The sequence below is a fragment of the Vanellus vanellus genome (genome assembly GCF_965231255.1).
Source record: "Vanellus vanellus genome assembly, chromosome: Z".
Taxonomy (NCBI): Eukaryota; Metazoa; Chordata; class Aves; order Charadriiformes; family Charadriidae; genus Vanellus; species Vanellus vanellus.
The window spans coordinates 53777638-53794198 of record NC_138908.1 but is presented as its reverse complement, the minus strand read 5'-3'; the positions used below and the strand labels follow the sequence as shown (position 1 = coordinate 53794198).

Below are 16561 nucleotides of genomic sequence, written 5' to 3'. Positions count from 1 at the left end.
AGTAAAAAGCAGCAACTACTCTATTCAAGACCACAGACTGCAAACCCAGGAGAAATCCCTACAGTGTTGCTTTCAAAGATGACTGCTAGGAGAAATTACTTGGAAGACTCTGAATAGGTGAAATAAATCTATAGATTGCCAAGAAAAAAGAGCATGAAAAACCATGGAGAGAAACAAAACACCAACTCTGATACAACCAAGTCATTATGGGTATGTGACCAGCAAGAAAAAAGATACTCTTAAAGAACTTACCTTCATTTACTGACTTTAAATAGAAATTATTAGCAATCAGAGGTCTGATACATACAGATTTACTTTTAATTACAGTATCGTTATGAACATTTCATTCAAGAACACAGTAAATGAATTCACAAACATATTAACTATAAAGCATAAAAGCAAAGATTAGAATGAACTTACTCTAGCTTTTCCTACCTAAAATGTTGTAGAATAATGCAGTTATTTTGTGTTACCACTCCTTACTATGCTCTGAAGTAACAATTAAGTTTTTGTAGCAGACTGCTCACCACAGCTTTCACACTACAAACATCTCACCACACTTTATCTGGCTCTACAAAACACAAATACAAGATTTCAATCTTCTAGCTACATCTCTCTTCAACACAGATGTCTGAGAGACACCAGCACTACCCTAAACAAAACTGCACTTTAATCTGGTAACAAAGACTGCAGTTTGAACCAGGATGACTTAAAACATTTTTATCTAATAATACAGCCTTTTCACACTTAGAATCAAAGTTTTTCATCAATAAAACCACCCTTATTTTTACCTTGTGAGTTGACAATGGAAGAGAGAAGCTCAAATTCATCTCACCGCTACAGGCACTGCCATGCAGAGCTATCATTGAAGCCTGGAAGACGTCACCCTCTAGAGAATACTGCGATTCAAAGGTGGACTCATCCGCTAGATCTGCCTCGCCGGAGTCCACCTAACAACAAAAGCAATTCAATCAGCCAGGCTATCTGTTACCTTCACACCACATAAGCCCCGAACACATGCACCTCAGCCACTGCATACTGATTGACATTTTCTTTCTTTTTGTTCCCCCTCCATGTTTTACATTGAAATTACATTTGCACAGCACAGTAGGAAAAATTTCTGCTCCAGTTACAATTCATGTTATTACACCTTAAGAGGCTGTAAAGAACATCGTAAGTAAAGTGAGAGTCCCAACTGAAAATGAGTTGTAGGGCTGAGGCAGGCTCATGCCTGTTAACAGAAGTACAAGGTGCTGGGAGAATTCTGCTGTACTCCCTGGTGTGAATATTTTGATTTCTTTAAGGCTTTTTTTTTTCTTCTTTTTAATTTTCTTTTACAAGAATTAGCACTGAAAAAATAATGAGCTTCACTTAGTGCCACCTGTCAGACATCTTCTCTTCACCCAACTTCAAAGGTTCGGTTGTTTTCAAAAGGGTACAAAAGATAGTCTTCTGGAAACTGCAACATTTTCCAATAATTTACAAGAAAAAATTATTACATGATTTTTTTATGATTTCCAAAATATTTTACATTTGACAACAGGACTAATATGGACAATTTTTCTGTCTTACATGAGAAATAGAATTTTAAAAAGAATTCCAGACATGGACTTGGGCACTATTTTTTTGCCTTTTTTTTTTCTTAAATGAAATATAACTTTTTTCAAGACATATATTTTCAAATACTAGGAAAAAAATAAGTCCTAAAAGACTTAATTTATGGTGCTTCACATACTACACTTTGATTATAATTTCATCTTCCCTGGCATAACTCAAGAAAGCAGTGTATGCTAACAAAAATGATCAGTGAGTTCAGAGCCATGTCCATATTATAAATTTATATGAAGCAGTCAAGTGCACCCACCTGCAGAGATGGGACCTAACTGTTGTTTTTCAGCCTCTGTGGCTAATAGTACTATGAATTCATTATGTTGTATTCACAACGGCAACAATCTGCAGTGATTCAACGTAGTGATTCCTTCTTGGGGTACAAATGATCCATTTTTTTTATTGTTGCAACCCTAAAGGCTTAACAGCTAATTCAAACTGCTCCTTCGGTGTAACTTACTCTCAGCCCATCTTCTGGAAAATACAGACTAGCGTTACCATAGCTATGCCCTAAAAAAAGGATTGTGAAAAACAGGGACAGACCTGTAGAATCTGAGTGCAGATTTATCTATGAAAAACCGTATCTCATGGGTCCACTCTGCAAACACATCTTCAACTGGGTGATGGCACATTCAATTTCGTATTTTGCACATTTAATTAGTTAGTTGACAGAGTGACAATTTAACCATATTATTATCTGCCACACAATTTAATTTTCTTTCACCATTTTATTTTTTTTTTATATTAATCACAGATAGGAGTCAAATTTTTAAATACTTAACTTTTAATCTCATTTTTTCAACACATCTTTAAATAAAGGATATTTACCATACATAACCTGTCGTCTTCTCAATGAATAAAATAAGGCAAATACTATTATCTAACTACTGTACCAAGGTAACAAACTGCAGAAGAAAAAACAGGCAGACTTGTTTAAAAGCAAGTTATTAAAACCAACTTGTTTCCAAATGTGGAAAAATAGCAAACATACTGGAATCAGTAATTCAGAGATTTTTGCTTTGGAAGGATCCTTTTCAGGTCTTTGGTTTTGATTTTTTTTCCTAATCAGTTAAGTTCTGGTGTTTAGTAGAAACTGCTTCCCTACTCGTCCCCAGAAAAATAAGGGCCAAATAATTTCAGTATCAGACCCAGATCAGTATAAGTAACCATGAGAAGACACACTCAGGACATATTTATATCCTGGTTTTTGAGGGGTTTTGTAGAGTCCTAATCCCTTTGTATTTTTTATCTGAGTTCTTATTGGTAACTTCTGGGATACGTAAGGCACTGAATGCTCAGGTAAGCCACACTGTGGAAGTGAACACCTTTTGACCTTGCAAATCTCATAATCACTGATTGATGCTGAAGTCTAAAGAACACTATTAAGAGGAAGTGTTGGCAGCTTTTGAAGACAAACAGCATTCCTTGTAAGGCTGGCTTACATGCAAAAAGAGAGTTCCCAAAATTATTCAAGATAGAGAAGTGATGTATTGTGATACATAGGTGAAGACATTTATTTACAAAATAGCACATCTCTACAGAAGGTGAGAGTTTAAAAGGGATATTCAGTGCATGCAAGAAGTGGGTAGCCATGTACTTTTGAAAATCTCAGCAAAATACTTCCTTTTTTTCCAGCAACTAACATATCATAGGCCAGATTCTCAGCTCATGCAAACAGCCGAAATCTCCAGATGCCAGTTTCTATCATGCGGGAGTCCATCCCAACTATGGTGGATGAGTAATGTGGTGACAGTAAACACTAAAAAATAAGCATGAACAGTGACAAAGCAACCCCTTTCATTACAAAATGCAAAGACTTAAGAAATCTTTGGTAAGTTGGGCCACTAACCAGAGCCAGCTCAGCATGGAAGAGGGCTGAATCAGCTGGCCCCTCCTCCTCAAGTGACTGGGCAGTGTAGAAAAAGCAATCTTCCTTAGCAGAGACATAGCCCTCCTCTGGTGAAAGCTGCAGAAAGAACGAAGCTCTGAGTTGGATGAGTGGCCAGGACACAGGGCGTGCAGAGTGCATTATGTGGGGGGGTTTAGAGAGGCAAATGAATTCCAAATGCAGCAAAGAGTTCATTTCAATCACAGTCGTAGTGCTGGGCAGGTAAAGACAATTTTTTTTTTTTTTTTTTCAAATTTACCTGAATTGATTCAGCTTCACATCTCATTTTACATTCCCAAGTAATGAAAAAGGCCTATCCAGCTATACCACAGAGCCCACAGCTTAGTTTAAACTCATTTCAATTTCTGCTCTTATTAAACATATACTAAAACTGCCATCAGAGCTGCCACCAGGCAAAGAGTCTAACAGCAGAGGCCTTTATGACCTTGCTAGCCGCAGAGTAATCTTGTTAGCAGACAGCAAGACTGAATCCACTGTCTGTGTTTTAAGATCGTATCTGCCAAGTGGAATAGCCTCAAGAGGACAAAACACAATTCTGACTATAAACCAGTAGGTTTTTCTAACATCATTTGATGCTAGGTGTATTCAGCCAGTACTGCAAAAAAGCTAATGATTATTCACAATGTTTAACTAATTGGCAAGCATAATCTATGAAAAACTAAAGTGCAAATGCTGTATGTTTACAAATTGCCAGGAACAGAAACAAAACCCCCATGCATTTTCTCTTTTAGAGTGACGTCTTCTTAAGTTTGAAAACGTCGATTTGCAAGACATTTTAGTATGTAACACACAGAGTTTCCAGCAAATTTAACAATGGAAGTTAAAAAAGTACCCTCTTACTATGAAAAGCAAAGTTTCTAGTAACTTAAACATCAGCGATTCCCTCCCACCCTCTCCACAAAGATTTACTAAGAAGAAAAAGGTTGATGTCTGCATCCACAAGGATTACAAGATTTTCATTTCATGGAAATAAAAACGAACCCATAGACTTACAAATACAGCGAAAGGTATATTCTCTGTACGTATGAACTAATGCCATTCTACTGATTTGAATTTAACACAGCAGGAACACTAGACCACTAGCATCCACAACCTCCGTTACCCTGGACCTCCTTCAACCTCCTTCTTCTAACTGTTACAGACCACCTTCTAAAATCAAGCCTGAAATTATTTATGGCTATACTAAAATAACCAGTTTGAGGTATACGAACTGAAGACTACTGTTTAAAGATAAAGCATGCAGTCTAAATACAAAGGCTGCAGATGTACTATACCTTGCAAAGCAAAGGAATAGGCAAATCCCAGGCAAACCACATAAAATTGACTTTTGACATTTGAAACCCTGTAAAGTGTACAAAATTATGCCTGGCAACCCTGAAAGACTGTGCCAGTTGTAAGATGCTTCGCTGTTTTCTCAGCTGCAAGACAGGTCTGCTGCGTCCTGAAATCACTACACCAGTCATGCACTACACACAGGCCACTCCTACACGCAAGGAGACACAGGAATACGTGAAAGATAGTTCATGGATGTTTTGAGCAACCCAGCTGTACCCCAAAGCACAGAAAACGTATGCAGAAGTTAGGATGTACCAGCTTAAATGACATGAAAAGTCCCCATCAAATTCCCAAATCCTTACAGGCAATGGTTTGGCAACTCCTATTTTAACTATTCCTGTTGGGGCTCCTTTCAGTGCTTGTACTGCCTCCTCCAGGCTGCCATTTTCCAAGTTGATGTCATTGACAAACATAAGCCGATCTCCGGGAAGAAGTCTGCCATCTTGCTCGGCCACACCCCCAGGAACTAATGAGCGAATCACAATTACAGTGTTTGCTGGATCAACAGGATCCTAATTAAATAAAAGGAAGAAAAACATTTCATTTTACTTATTTTTTTATGTCTTGAGAAGCTAGTTTTTATGAATGAGCTTTTAATAACCCAGCACAGTTGGGTTATTAAAAAAGCTGGAGCTCTGCTCCAGATAAAACCTCAGCAGCAACATACCCTCTTGTCTATACTGCCCATACATTTAGACTTCCACCTACTTTTAATTTTCAAATGTGAAAATTATTACTTCTTTCTAGGTGATGTTCCATCATATACCTCCAGCATAAAATACTGCTAAATTGCAGAGTGCTGTTTGTACTGTAATGAGTAATTACACAACAGAAATTCAGATACTTCCTACTGCAATGACAGCATTGCAGACTTCATCCTCCCTTATACTCAGCAGTCTGGGAATACAGTTAGACAGTGCAGACTGGGGCAAAGTTAACACATAAGCCCCGTGTTCCACCAGAGTGTATTTTCAATAACTCTCTTATACTTCATGGCACCAGATCTTGCTCAGCTGTGAAAGCACTTTTTAAGAGGCAAGTCCTTGTGCATGTGTAATTAAACACTTTATGGGAGACAGGAACATACCAATACAGCACTCTAATCAACAAGACACAACAAAGTGGTGTTTGCTTTCAAGAAAGAAAACCACTCCAATGCACAGATTTTTATAAAAACACTAGCATCAAATGTTAGTAACAGGAACATATGGTACTGTTATAACAATTATCACAGGTGCACACATTTGCATGATTCTTATATAATTACGTTCACAAGGATCATCATTACATGTTAATACTTCCAACATATCACAATTCACTTGACCACATGCACAGAAGAAAATGAGAATGTAATAATGTACCAGCTTTACTGATAGCAAAAGCAAACATCTGCAAACTGGAATGCAACTGTAACAAGTTTCCATGCCAAGATGCACATCTGAAAAGGATGCACACCATCAGGGTAGCACCCAAAACCACAGGAGTTGGAGACTGCTGAAAGCTACTGTGAGAAAGATGCATTGAGGGAAGGAGAGAAGGACTCCGAGACTTTAACACTTCATAGTACTTAATGCAGCAAGAAGAATGCCGTGGAGCAATAAAGTACTTCACAAGTAGAAATACAACTAGCATTGCTGGAGATAGTGCTTAAGCCTGAACCCTGACATCTTCTCCACTATTTTAACAACAAGTATTTACACTGTCACTTTAGATGACACTGCATGACACATTTTTGGAAAAAAATCACCTCTCTAGCATATGTCACAGTCATCCTTGGGGTGAGAAATTATGTAGACTTTCCTACAGGCCTGCCATTGTATGAAACAGGAGGCACGTATTAGTATGAACATAACTGTCTTTTAGTCTGTTCATTGAAAATTAATTGAAAATTTGATGGAAACAGCAAACAGCAAAATACAAAGATAAATCTCACTGTAAGCTTATTGTTCACAGTCTTAGATGAAAGCAGAAACTTCAGTGACAAACTCAAATGCTTTAACCACAAGTCAAAGGATAGAACATATGACAAATCACAAATGCTATAACATCAAAAAAACAAGGTAAGTTTCAGAAAGCTGACCAGAACTGTAGGATATATTTAAACTCACATTTGCAAAATATATAAAACAATTTAAGGTACTTCCCACAACCCATGAGTATTACCACCCATAAACAAAATTCAGTAACTAAACACATTGGCAATGCTTCAGAAGAGACTGAAGCAAAAATATACTTTACTTTGGGCTGACATGGACTCCAAATACCGAGGCTCAGCTATGGTTTCTCACTGCAGACTATCATAACACATTAAAGAACAATCACTGTGTGAATGCAAAATACTGCTGAGGCACAGATTAATTCTAAGCAGTGCCCTGTGGGCATAATTTCCACCTGGAAGTGACAAGAATCAGCACAGACCTGGGAGGAGACTGGGTTCTGCAGCACTACCAAACAGCTGGGCTAAAGGCTGTATTGACCGCAAGGAGAAATCACCTGAAGTCAGATTAAAAACTATCCATTGTGACAACTGGGAACAGGAGTAACATTTGTTCCGGGATCCTGACCAAGTGCAGGTAGGAGACAGGCACTGAACTGTTCATCAGGACACACCAAGAATCATAGCTTGAGATACCCAGGAATTTTCAAGTCAAACACAAAATGAATGGGGGCATTTAGGCATGTCCTGGACAGACAGCAGCTAAGCACGGGATTTCAGAATTGCAGTTCTAGATTTTAGTAAATCCTTCTTTAAGCACATAATTCCTTTAGTGGATCTTGCCCTAAGCACCTCAATGCAGGTACAAAATACATGACTAAATGCCTGAATATTCTGATTACATCATTTGTTTGGCCTGGGGCATTAGATGATGAGCCTTCTGAAGACCCTAGTATATTACCGATTATCTATTCATCTGGGCGAGTATTACGATTATCATTAGAACCTGTAGTCTTAATACAGCAATAGGAGTAAGTAATACAGCTAGTGGGATACCTTCCAGTAGTGATATCCGTTTAGCTTTACTGTATTGCTTGGTTTCCATTAATGTTTACCCTTAAAATACATATTTAGATCATATTGCGAGATCCAAACAATACAAAATATTCTGTCCTCTACTCAAAGAAAGGAGTGGAGAAGTTACCTGGTAGTCCAATATGCTAAATCCAAGTCCCATACTGCCTTTCTCCAGCTCAATGTGCTGTACTTCTGTTTCCCACATCGCCAAAGATGAGCTTTGCACCTCTTCCATACTTTGACCTTCATCAGCTATTTCCAAAGCTGTTCCCTCTGTGTCCGAGGAGCCAATGAATCCAAGTTCTATGCGAGCCTGAAAAAAATGTTCACCAATAAAATGTAAATATCTGTGAATCTGCAGAGACAAAACTGTTCATGGAAAGCAAGATAAAAACTCAGCAGTGTGTCTCTAAACACAAAGTGCAAGAACTCTGCAAAATTAACAAACAAGTCTGATAAATCCAGCACACAAATCACATTTCCTTGTAACAAAATAGCTATGCTGCAAGTATATGAAAGTACTCACTAGAAAAAATATTTACAAAATGGAATTTTTGTCAAACTAAAAACTTCAGAAAACTTAAATAGTAGATGCATTCAAATATATAGGAAATATCTGTTATTAAATGGTATGTCTAAAAATATGCCTTGATCAAAACATAGCAACACTGACAGGAATCAGAACATTTAAAAAAGAAAACACACACATATACGTACACATGCATATACGTTCTTCACTCCCTTAGGTTTCATACAGAAGCTTATATAAGAAATGCTATTGCTTTGTATACTATACTTGCAGGCCATTCCTACATGTTTAGTACATCAGGCTGCCCCAAGCTTTCCAGTTATGAGTGACAGATGTGTGGCTGCCAGTGAACATATGTGTAGGTCTGCACAACACAAACCCAGAAATCAAAGTTCAAAACCAGATTAAATATATTCAGATTCTAAAGAACACAGTTCAGTTTGCCGTACCCCCATAGCCCAGCTGCAGAACAGAGTTAAGTACTCAAGTAGGCAGACCTGCATCCCAGAATATTTCTGCCCATGACCTACCAGGATTGACTTCTTCTAGTGACCTAAAGTACAATCAATGAACATAATCTACCTTTTCCTATTTATGTCGTTCCAAGTCCTAAAATATTAAAACATATTTCTAATCTTGTACAAGAGCTTTATATGTTTTTTTCTCAAGGAAACCATTTCCTCAGTGTTTTGTTTTGGTTTTCTAAGACAAAATACCTTTTCTGTGAGCTGAACCTCAGACAGACTTAGGCTCTCCAATGCTTCTGGGTGAGTGATGGGGGGAGCTACTGGACGACAGCACACCATTGTCACCTTAATAGGCAGTTCCTTCAAGATACTGACCACATCCTTGTGATTCTCTCCAAGTAAAGAGATCTCATTCACCTCAATAAAAAAAGAATACACAGTGTTTAGAAGTACACACAGTGTTTAAAATTACAATGAACAAAAATTGATAAAAAAATCCCACCCCAACTCACTAACCACCTTGTTACAAAAAAAAAAAAAAAGGCAAACACAAAAAGAAACCCTTAGTATCTATTCAGTTTGGTGCTCAGAATCAGCACCAAGATAAGTTTTGAAATGAATGGACAGTTTCATAAATTGTATGACACCACCCTACTATGACACCACATACTCCGTCACTTTGTGTTTCTTGCATTCATGTGAACCAAATTCACATTTTAATTCTAAGAAAATAATTTAGAAAAGTAAAGAGATGTTTAGTCCCTTCACTGTGAAGGAATATTCTTATGAAATATAAATGCTTTTGCTAGGTATTCTTTTCTGGTGACCTTGACCGGTATCTGAAATTCAGCTACCAGCTGAGAAATGCATGTAAGCACATGCATTCACATAAATATGCATAGGTGCATATGAAGTGACTGCTCAAGCACTTCTGGTTACGGCTGGTATGCAGTTAGATATGCTACACTCCCACAGTCACAACCTATGAGAGGCAAGTCAATGCTCAAAAATCTTACTGAATGCAGACTAAGATAAAGTATTTTTTCTTACTTCCAGCAGCTCATCTCCACTGAACAGCTTGCCGCTTCGTCCAACTGGTCCCTCCGGTAAGATAGATCTGATGAAATGATGTCCCACTGTAGCTTCAAGGCTTATCCCTAGCCCACTGCTTTCGCTAAATTTGTTAACTACAGCCACCTAAAATAAGATTAAGAAATGGTAACTTTTGGCATATTTACAGCCATACCTGTTACTTCCATTTCAATTTACATACAATGAGGTGAATATTCCATAAGTGAGAAATCAGAAATACTGTCATATGTAATGGGGACAGTCAGGTAAAAAGTGAAACTTGGATCACATAACACTTCAACATAAACAAGTAGGAACTGTATATGACAACAATATATCTCGATACTTTTGCAGAGACTACAGCTCTGGCACATAATTTTGAAATAAAGTCGTAAACTCAGATACTGCTTTTCATCTCTATCTACAGTCAATGTCCTATGAATTATTTAGATCATTACATCGAACAATTCATTCAGTATGCAGAATGGATAGGACGTTTCAAGCACCAGCTTCAAATTCTGGTTAATGAAGGGAGCTTCAAAATTCACCTTAAATATTATTTCTTCTCTTAATACACATTTATCTTCTTGAAGCTAGGAAATACGTGAAACAATACTCATAGGCACAGTAACTTAAGTAGCCCGTGATTATTTTGCTAAAATCAATACAGAAAAATATATATCTGTATACAAAATCTATAACCAAAATGAAATCATCTCAACAGATTAAGGAGCATACATATGATTTTTATAAATAAAGGAACAAATACAATACAAACATATTTCTCTGTATGTTAGCAACATAATAGGTGAATATTTAAGAATATTAATCAAAGTTTACCTACCACTATTTCATAATTCGAACCCATAATCCTCTGCCACTTTGCCTTCGTAGCTGCTTCTTCTGTAGTAGTTAGCTGGAAATCTAAAAGTTATGTCTGAGATTACTGTGACAAAAAGTAAAATGTCCTGTCTATTCCTGTATCTGATAAAGCATATGGACCATGCAAGACTACACAATCATTCCCATGGTGCCAGAATTTCCCTAAATATGAATAAAAACTTGGCATGTTTTGCCTCACCAGGCTTGTGTCTACCAGAGGAAAAACTTGCCAACTATTATTAGATCCCACCCTGGCAAAACTAACTATGTATTTTGAAAGACATGAAGTTCAGTCAAAAAGTTTGGTGTGCACGGCTGGGAAGAAAGGACATATACTGAAACTAGCCTCAGTGCTGAATGAATTTAATGCAACTTTACAAGATAATGGGCACAAAGAAAATGAAAAAGTTACATGCATGCCCTGGGCATCTGTTAAAACAGACTGTATGAGGGCTGATCAGATTGATTCAGGGGGACGGCCAAAATACTTACATATGTGATACTGCATACTGACTCTTTTGGACAGACCCTGCATTTTACAGAGAGTGTCCAAGGAAAGTGTTCAAACAAAATCTGGAGGTTTTGTACTTTCAAAACTGTAAGCACAACTGTAAAAGATTTTTCTGAAACTGTAGGCCCTAGAGGGCAGTGAGAGAACACAAGTCCTAGCTCTTTTTTTTTTTTTTTTGTTAGATTCACATACATGCACACATACAATGAGAAATAATCCTAATACCTAAAGAATAGCAATAAAATTGGACGGGAAGGAAGGGATAAAAATAGCAATGCTGTGATAAATACAATGACAGGCTATGCAGCAAACTACAGCAACTCTTAACTTGATTGAAAGTTTATCTGCAGGCTGAAACATAGAGAAATGCTCTCCTCCTGCTAATTTTCCCCACATGCACACTGTTAAGATTCTAGGGCAGAAAATAATAAAAAGCAGTATTTAGATACAACAGCCAGCAAATGCAGCAGATTTAACAGGACCCTACATATTCGAGGCCCATGGTCTGTGCTGTGCCTGCAGTAAGTATCAAAATAAACTCTTCAGATCTGAATGCCCACCACAGGTGAAGGCTAGAATCTTCATTACAACATGAAGTTCCCAATTTCCACTGACTTTTAGTAAGAATTTAAAGTGACTAACAACCTCAGTCAGTGTTTTAAAGCTAGTCATTGCTCAGAGACATAACTAAAAATAAAGCCAGGTGTGTGGCATTCAAATATAACAACACTTTCCCCAATGTAGGGACCCTGCAGTATCTGAAGGAAATGTGTTAAGAAGAAATTGTTGACTATCTAAGATAACAGAAAACAGGAGTTAGGAAAAGATGTGTATTACAGAACTCATATGAGTGATGCTTTTTAGCTCCCCGCTAGCTCTGGGAGCAGGAAAGTGTTCGAAAACACATCAAGTGCTGTCTTAACCTTGAAAACATATCATCACGTGTGACTTCTGAAATGCAGCACAGTGCCCTAACAGCTCAAGAAGGAAAGGAAAATATCCATTAGAAAATATGAATTTCCCCAAAGAGTGTGGGAAAAGTCAAACTGTATCAGTGCAGCAGAACTGACTGAATTTCAAAAATTATCAGAGAACACAGATTGAAATGAATACAAGCTCAGGCATTTGTGAAAAGGAATTTTATCAGTAGAGGTAGAAGTCCTGGAACTGCAACTGGGCAGCTGTAGGCAGTTGGAAAGATAAGGCATGTTGGGGAATGAGGAGGGAAAACATTTAAAACACAACTAGAGTAAAAAGAACAGAAATACAAAAGTAAACTAAAAAGAGGGCTAAGCATGTAGCAAAAGCAGACTGCTTTGTGGGACATCTTTGACACATAATTATTTTCAGACACATACAGTAGAGCACTCAAGAGCACATGCTCACATGTATGATTACTTTCACTTTCTAGCCGTACCTCAGCTACACAGCACACAGATGGAATGACACACAAAACACCTGATGTTTGTGTAAGCACACCCAAGTGCATTTTCACAGAATAAAATATTAAATGTTGAGAACCTGTTTCCTGTTGTCTCATGTCCTCTCCAATATTTACCACACTGGTACTGCATGGAAGTGATGGGGATCCCTGTTCTGTTTCACTGTTACCTGGAAAAAAGAAGAAGATGCCTTTTCAGCTATTTTATGTGTTCTAATATTCATCAAGCTTACAGGCATGCCTCAGGGCACTGACTCTCCCTTCCACTGGACTTCAGAGGATCCATATTTAGCAAACGGTATCTGGCATGAGGGGCCCAAAAGAAATGCCATATTTTAAAGACAATTTGTCTTCTATTAATGCTTTTCCTTCTCCAGAAAATTTTTCAATGAAACAAGAAAAGAAGAAAAAGCATAACCATAGTAGCTGCATCTCTATGATTGAAAGAAAATTTACTGGAAAACATGTAACATTCTTTAGCACTATTGTATTACCTTTGGGTTTTTTCTTCCTCTTATTTCCTTTGTGCAATTCAGAAAGCTGACACTGAAAAAGGAAAACGCTACAGACCTGGAGACCTGCATACCTGAGAGACTTTTCATTGGCAGATAGCCTCTCCTACCACAGAGTTCTGTCAGGTATGTTGCTGGCTGTCAGCTGTACCTTGAACACCTCTAGGCTGGAGAAACAGCACTTTCTGAGCATTTCCTCTGTACTTTTTGCTGAAGGTGGGAGTGAGAGGATGCCATGCAGATAATATACTACTGGGTCTTTCAAAATCTTGTGCTAGGCAGGGATTATGTCTCAGTCTATGAGCTGTGATATACTTCTGCTGACATCAACCTATAACACAGGTAGCTGAAAAGATTTATGTGCATCCACCCTCCGTGTAGATACTCTGTTCAAACATGGTGATTTTCAAGATTTGGCACATACACTTCAAGGTGTGCACAATATAAGATTCAACTTCACTAATCTCACGTCATCAGCAGCAAAATAACATTGTTCATTGGCTTCTGAACTTTGTATACATATACAGTTAATGCTCTATCAGATTAATAACCTCTAGATATAGGTCACTCCTCTCAAACCTGGAGTTTGTAACACTGACATGCAAGAGTGAAAGGAACTGCGACTTGCTTTTGCTCATTGTGGAGGGTATCTCTTCGCTTGCTCTTGAATGCAGCTCTCACTGTTGAGCAAGAATAAAACATTCACTGCCTTCTTACCATTTAAGATTTGCAGGATCAAAGTCTTGAAGCAATTCAGCCAGAAGTGCAATGCAGTGCAGAGCTTTCAACACGCACTTTGAAAATGCAGCAAATAATACCACTGTGTCTAAAAGATTAATCAAACCATAGTAAACCAAATTCTCCCCTCATGTACAACAGCTCTGCTATCAGTAATACCTACCCAGAATGAATCTGGCGCGTTTTATTTTCAGTTTGCATTTGAGAAGAAAAATGTTTCAAGCCAACTTTAAAGCAAAGCCAGTTTTAATTACCTTTGGCTGTGCTGCTATCCATTGTTTGGAACAGTAAGTCCTTTTCAAGAGCAGCATTGAAGTCCTCCTGGGGCTGAATATGATTTTCCTGCTTAAGCCCTCTTCTGATCAAAGTGAGCCGGACCGTTTGTCCCGTGTGCCGCAAAACATCAACTGCTTGCTGGTTAGTAAAACCCTGAAGATTTGTTCCATCCACCTGCAAGATTAAGCAGCTTTTCAGCCCACAAGACACGACCCGGAAAAAAAAAAAATGTCAAGGGCAAAATAATATGGTGAGCTCTCAGCACCTGTTAACTTGAGCACAAAGCAAGCAGAGGGACAAGAACAAAAAGCTGGATGACTTAACGACATTGGATACATGAAGCACTTTCACTGGAGTACCCCACAGCTAGGTAACAACCACTACTACAGCAAAGTGGAGAGAAGTGTTTTGGGTGCCCATCACAGTGGGGCCAGGCAGATCTGCTCTGCAAGGTGGAAGAGGACACAGCACATGCTGTGCGGGGCAAGCTGTGCAGCCTGCCTGCTCGACTGCCTCAGCCATCCCCACCTCCAAGAAAGAAATACTGGGTGCATAAACCAACACAGCCATGCCCAGGAGATCTGGGGAGGGGAGGGTAAGGAGAGACACATCCATCCACTGTGGTAGGAAGAACTATAGAGCACAGCTGTTGAGGCCACGTAACTTCAGACGCAGTGAAGTCTACTACAGAACACCGTTAAGTCCAATTTCCCAATCAAACGCTGTCCCAGCCAGCCAGATGTTATCTCTGGTCCATCATTTTAATATTTTAAAGAACAAGATTTTGGCCTCTTCTGTTTGAAGATACCCCATTATCTCTTTAACTCAGTTGTTTGTTTTTTTTTCTGAAACTCAGGGCTTTGATATTAATCAATTTCATGCTGTTATCCCTAGTACACACCACTTTTTATTCTCCTTCTCTCTGCAAACTCTGTATTATCCTATTCTTTCTCTGTCTCACCCCTCAGTGCCTTTAATTTCTAAAATACTTCTATCAATACTATATTCCTTGACTCCTGTAGTTGTTTCATTCCATCTATACAAGACACATTCCAATATTTTAATTCCTCCTGCATGAAGAATAACTCCCCCTGGATTCTTAATCATTTTATTGCCCTTCTCTGAATTTCTTTGAACTATGATGCTCTTCTAAATATAAAGTAACTAAAAATAAGCTGAGGTTATTTAATTTGTCCTCCATACTTAAAAAAAAACATATTTAAAAAATGTTTATTATTCTTTTGTCTGAGGTCACCCAAATCTGCATTAGAAGAAGAAATCAAATTTTGGAATAATCAATTTTAGCCATTTATACTCAGCATTTAAATCATTATAACAAACATATATACTTCCACCTACAAACATGCAGGCACATTTGCACTTGGAAAGAAATCATAACTTGTTCATAGTGCTGCCTTCCCACAAATGCAAGGACAGATCTGTGACAGCCACAAAAATGTCATTCCTGCATTCATGACATGATTTTCGCCACACAACTAACTCTTTATGCATGAAAATATTTTCTTCTTTCTCTGAGCATCTAAAACTTTAATAACATACTTTTAAAAATATACATAAAAATATACATACAACACAGATTTTCTTAAGAAACTCAAGTTACACACAGGTAGCATCATCAGAAAGATAATGTGATCGAACACAGTCAAAAAAAGGACTCACCATTTCAACACTAATTATAAATGTTTTAGAAATGTACTATATGAGTAAATGTACTATATTTTTTTTACAACTAGAAGTAGAGTTTTGCATACAAGGGATCTCATTTCTTTCTGTGTTTACTTACAACTATAATTTGATCTCCCACATGGATTCTGCCATCATGTTCAACAGCACTGCCTTTTGTAATGCTTTTCACAAAGATACCAGAAGGTTCTGGGATGAAGAAGCAGAGAAAATTAAATTAATTGATTTATAAAGAAACAATTTAAATAATGCAACAATCTTGAACTAATGCCACCAGCCAAAGGGAGAAAAAAAAAACACACCACAATCTCCAGATAAGGTAAGGAAAGAATCATCAAGAAAGTATATGCTGTAAGTAAAACACATATATTACTATTTTCCTAAAGGATGAGCCTGATTAACTACAGCTTGCATTGGACCAGATTTCATTCAAAATTTTACAATGCTAAACTACTAATTCTTCAGCAAAAGAATATTCTTACTTATTTTAATCTGAATGTTGAAATCAGCACCAATAAAAAAAAAAAAAAAAAAAAAATATCTCTGACTCTTGGTCAGATTTATA

At 37.7% G+C, this 16561-nt stretch overlaps 1 protein-coding gene across 1 annotated transcript in view; it reads right to left on the bottom strand.

Moving 5' to 3' along the window:
• The window catches only part of MPDZ (multiple PDZ domain crumbs cell polarity complex component), a 90526-nt gene that overhangs the window by 51813 nt on the left and 22152 nt on the right, over nt 1-16561 (bottom strand). Inside the window, exons 9-18 of the mRNA XM_082497804.1 lie at nt 16097-16185; nt 14271-14466; nt 12847-12936; nt 10777-10856; nt 9912-10058; nt 9111-9278; nt 7993-8178; nt 5155-5364; nt 3458-3574; nt 792-950 (exon numbers count right to left, since the gene is read on the bottom strand). Of these exons, the coding sequence (XP_082353930.1) occupies nt 792-950; nt 3458-3574; nt 5155-5364; nt 7993-8178; nt 9111-9278; nt 9912-10058; nt 10777-10856; nt 12847-12936; nt 14271-14466; nt 16097-16185 (1442 nt within the window). The remainder of the gene's footprint in view (nt 1-791; nt 951-3457; nt 3575-5154; nt 5365-7992; nt 8179-9110; nt 9279-9911; nt 10059-10776; nt 10857-12846; nt 12937-14270; nt 14467-16096; nt 16186-16561) is intronic.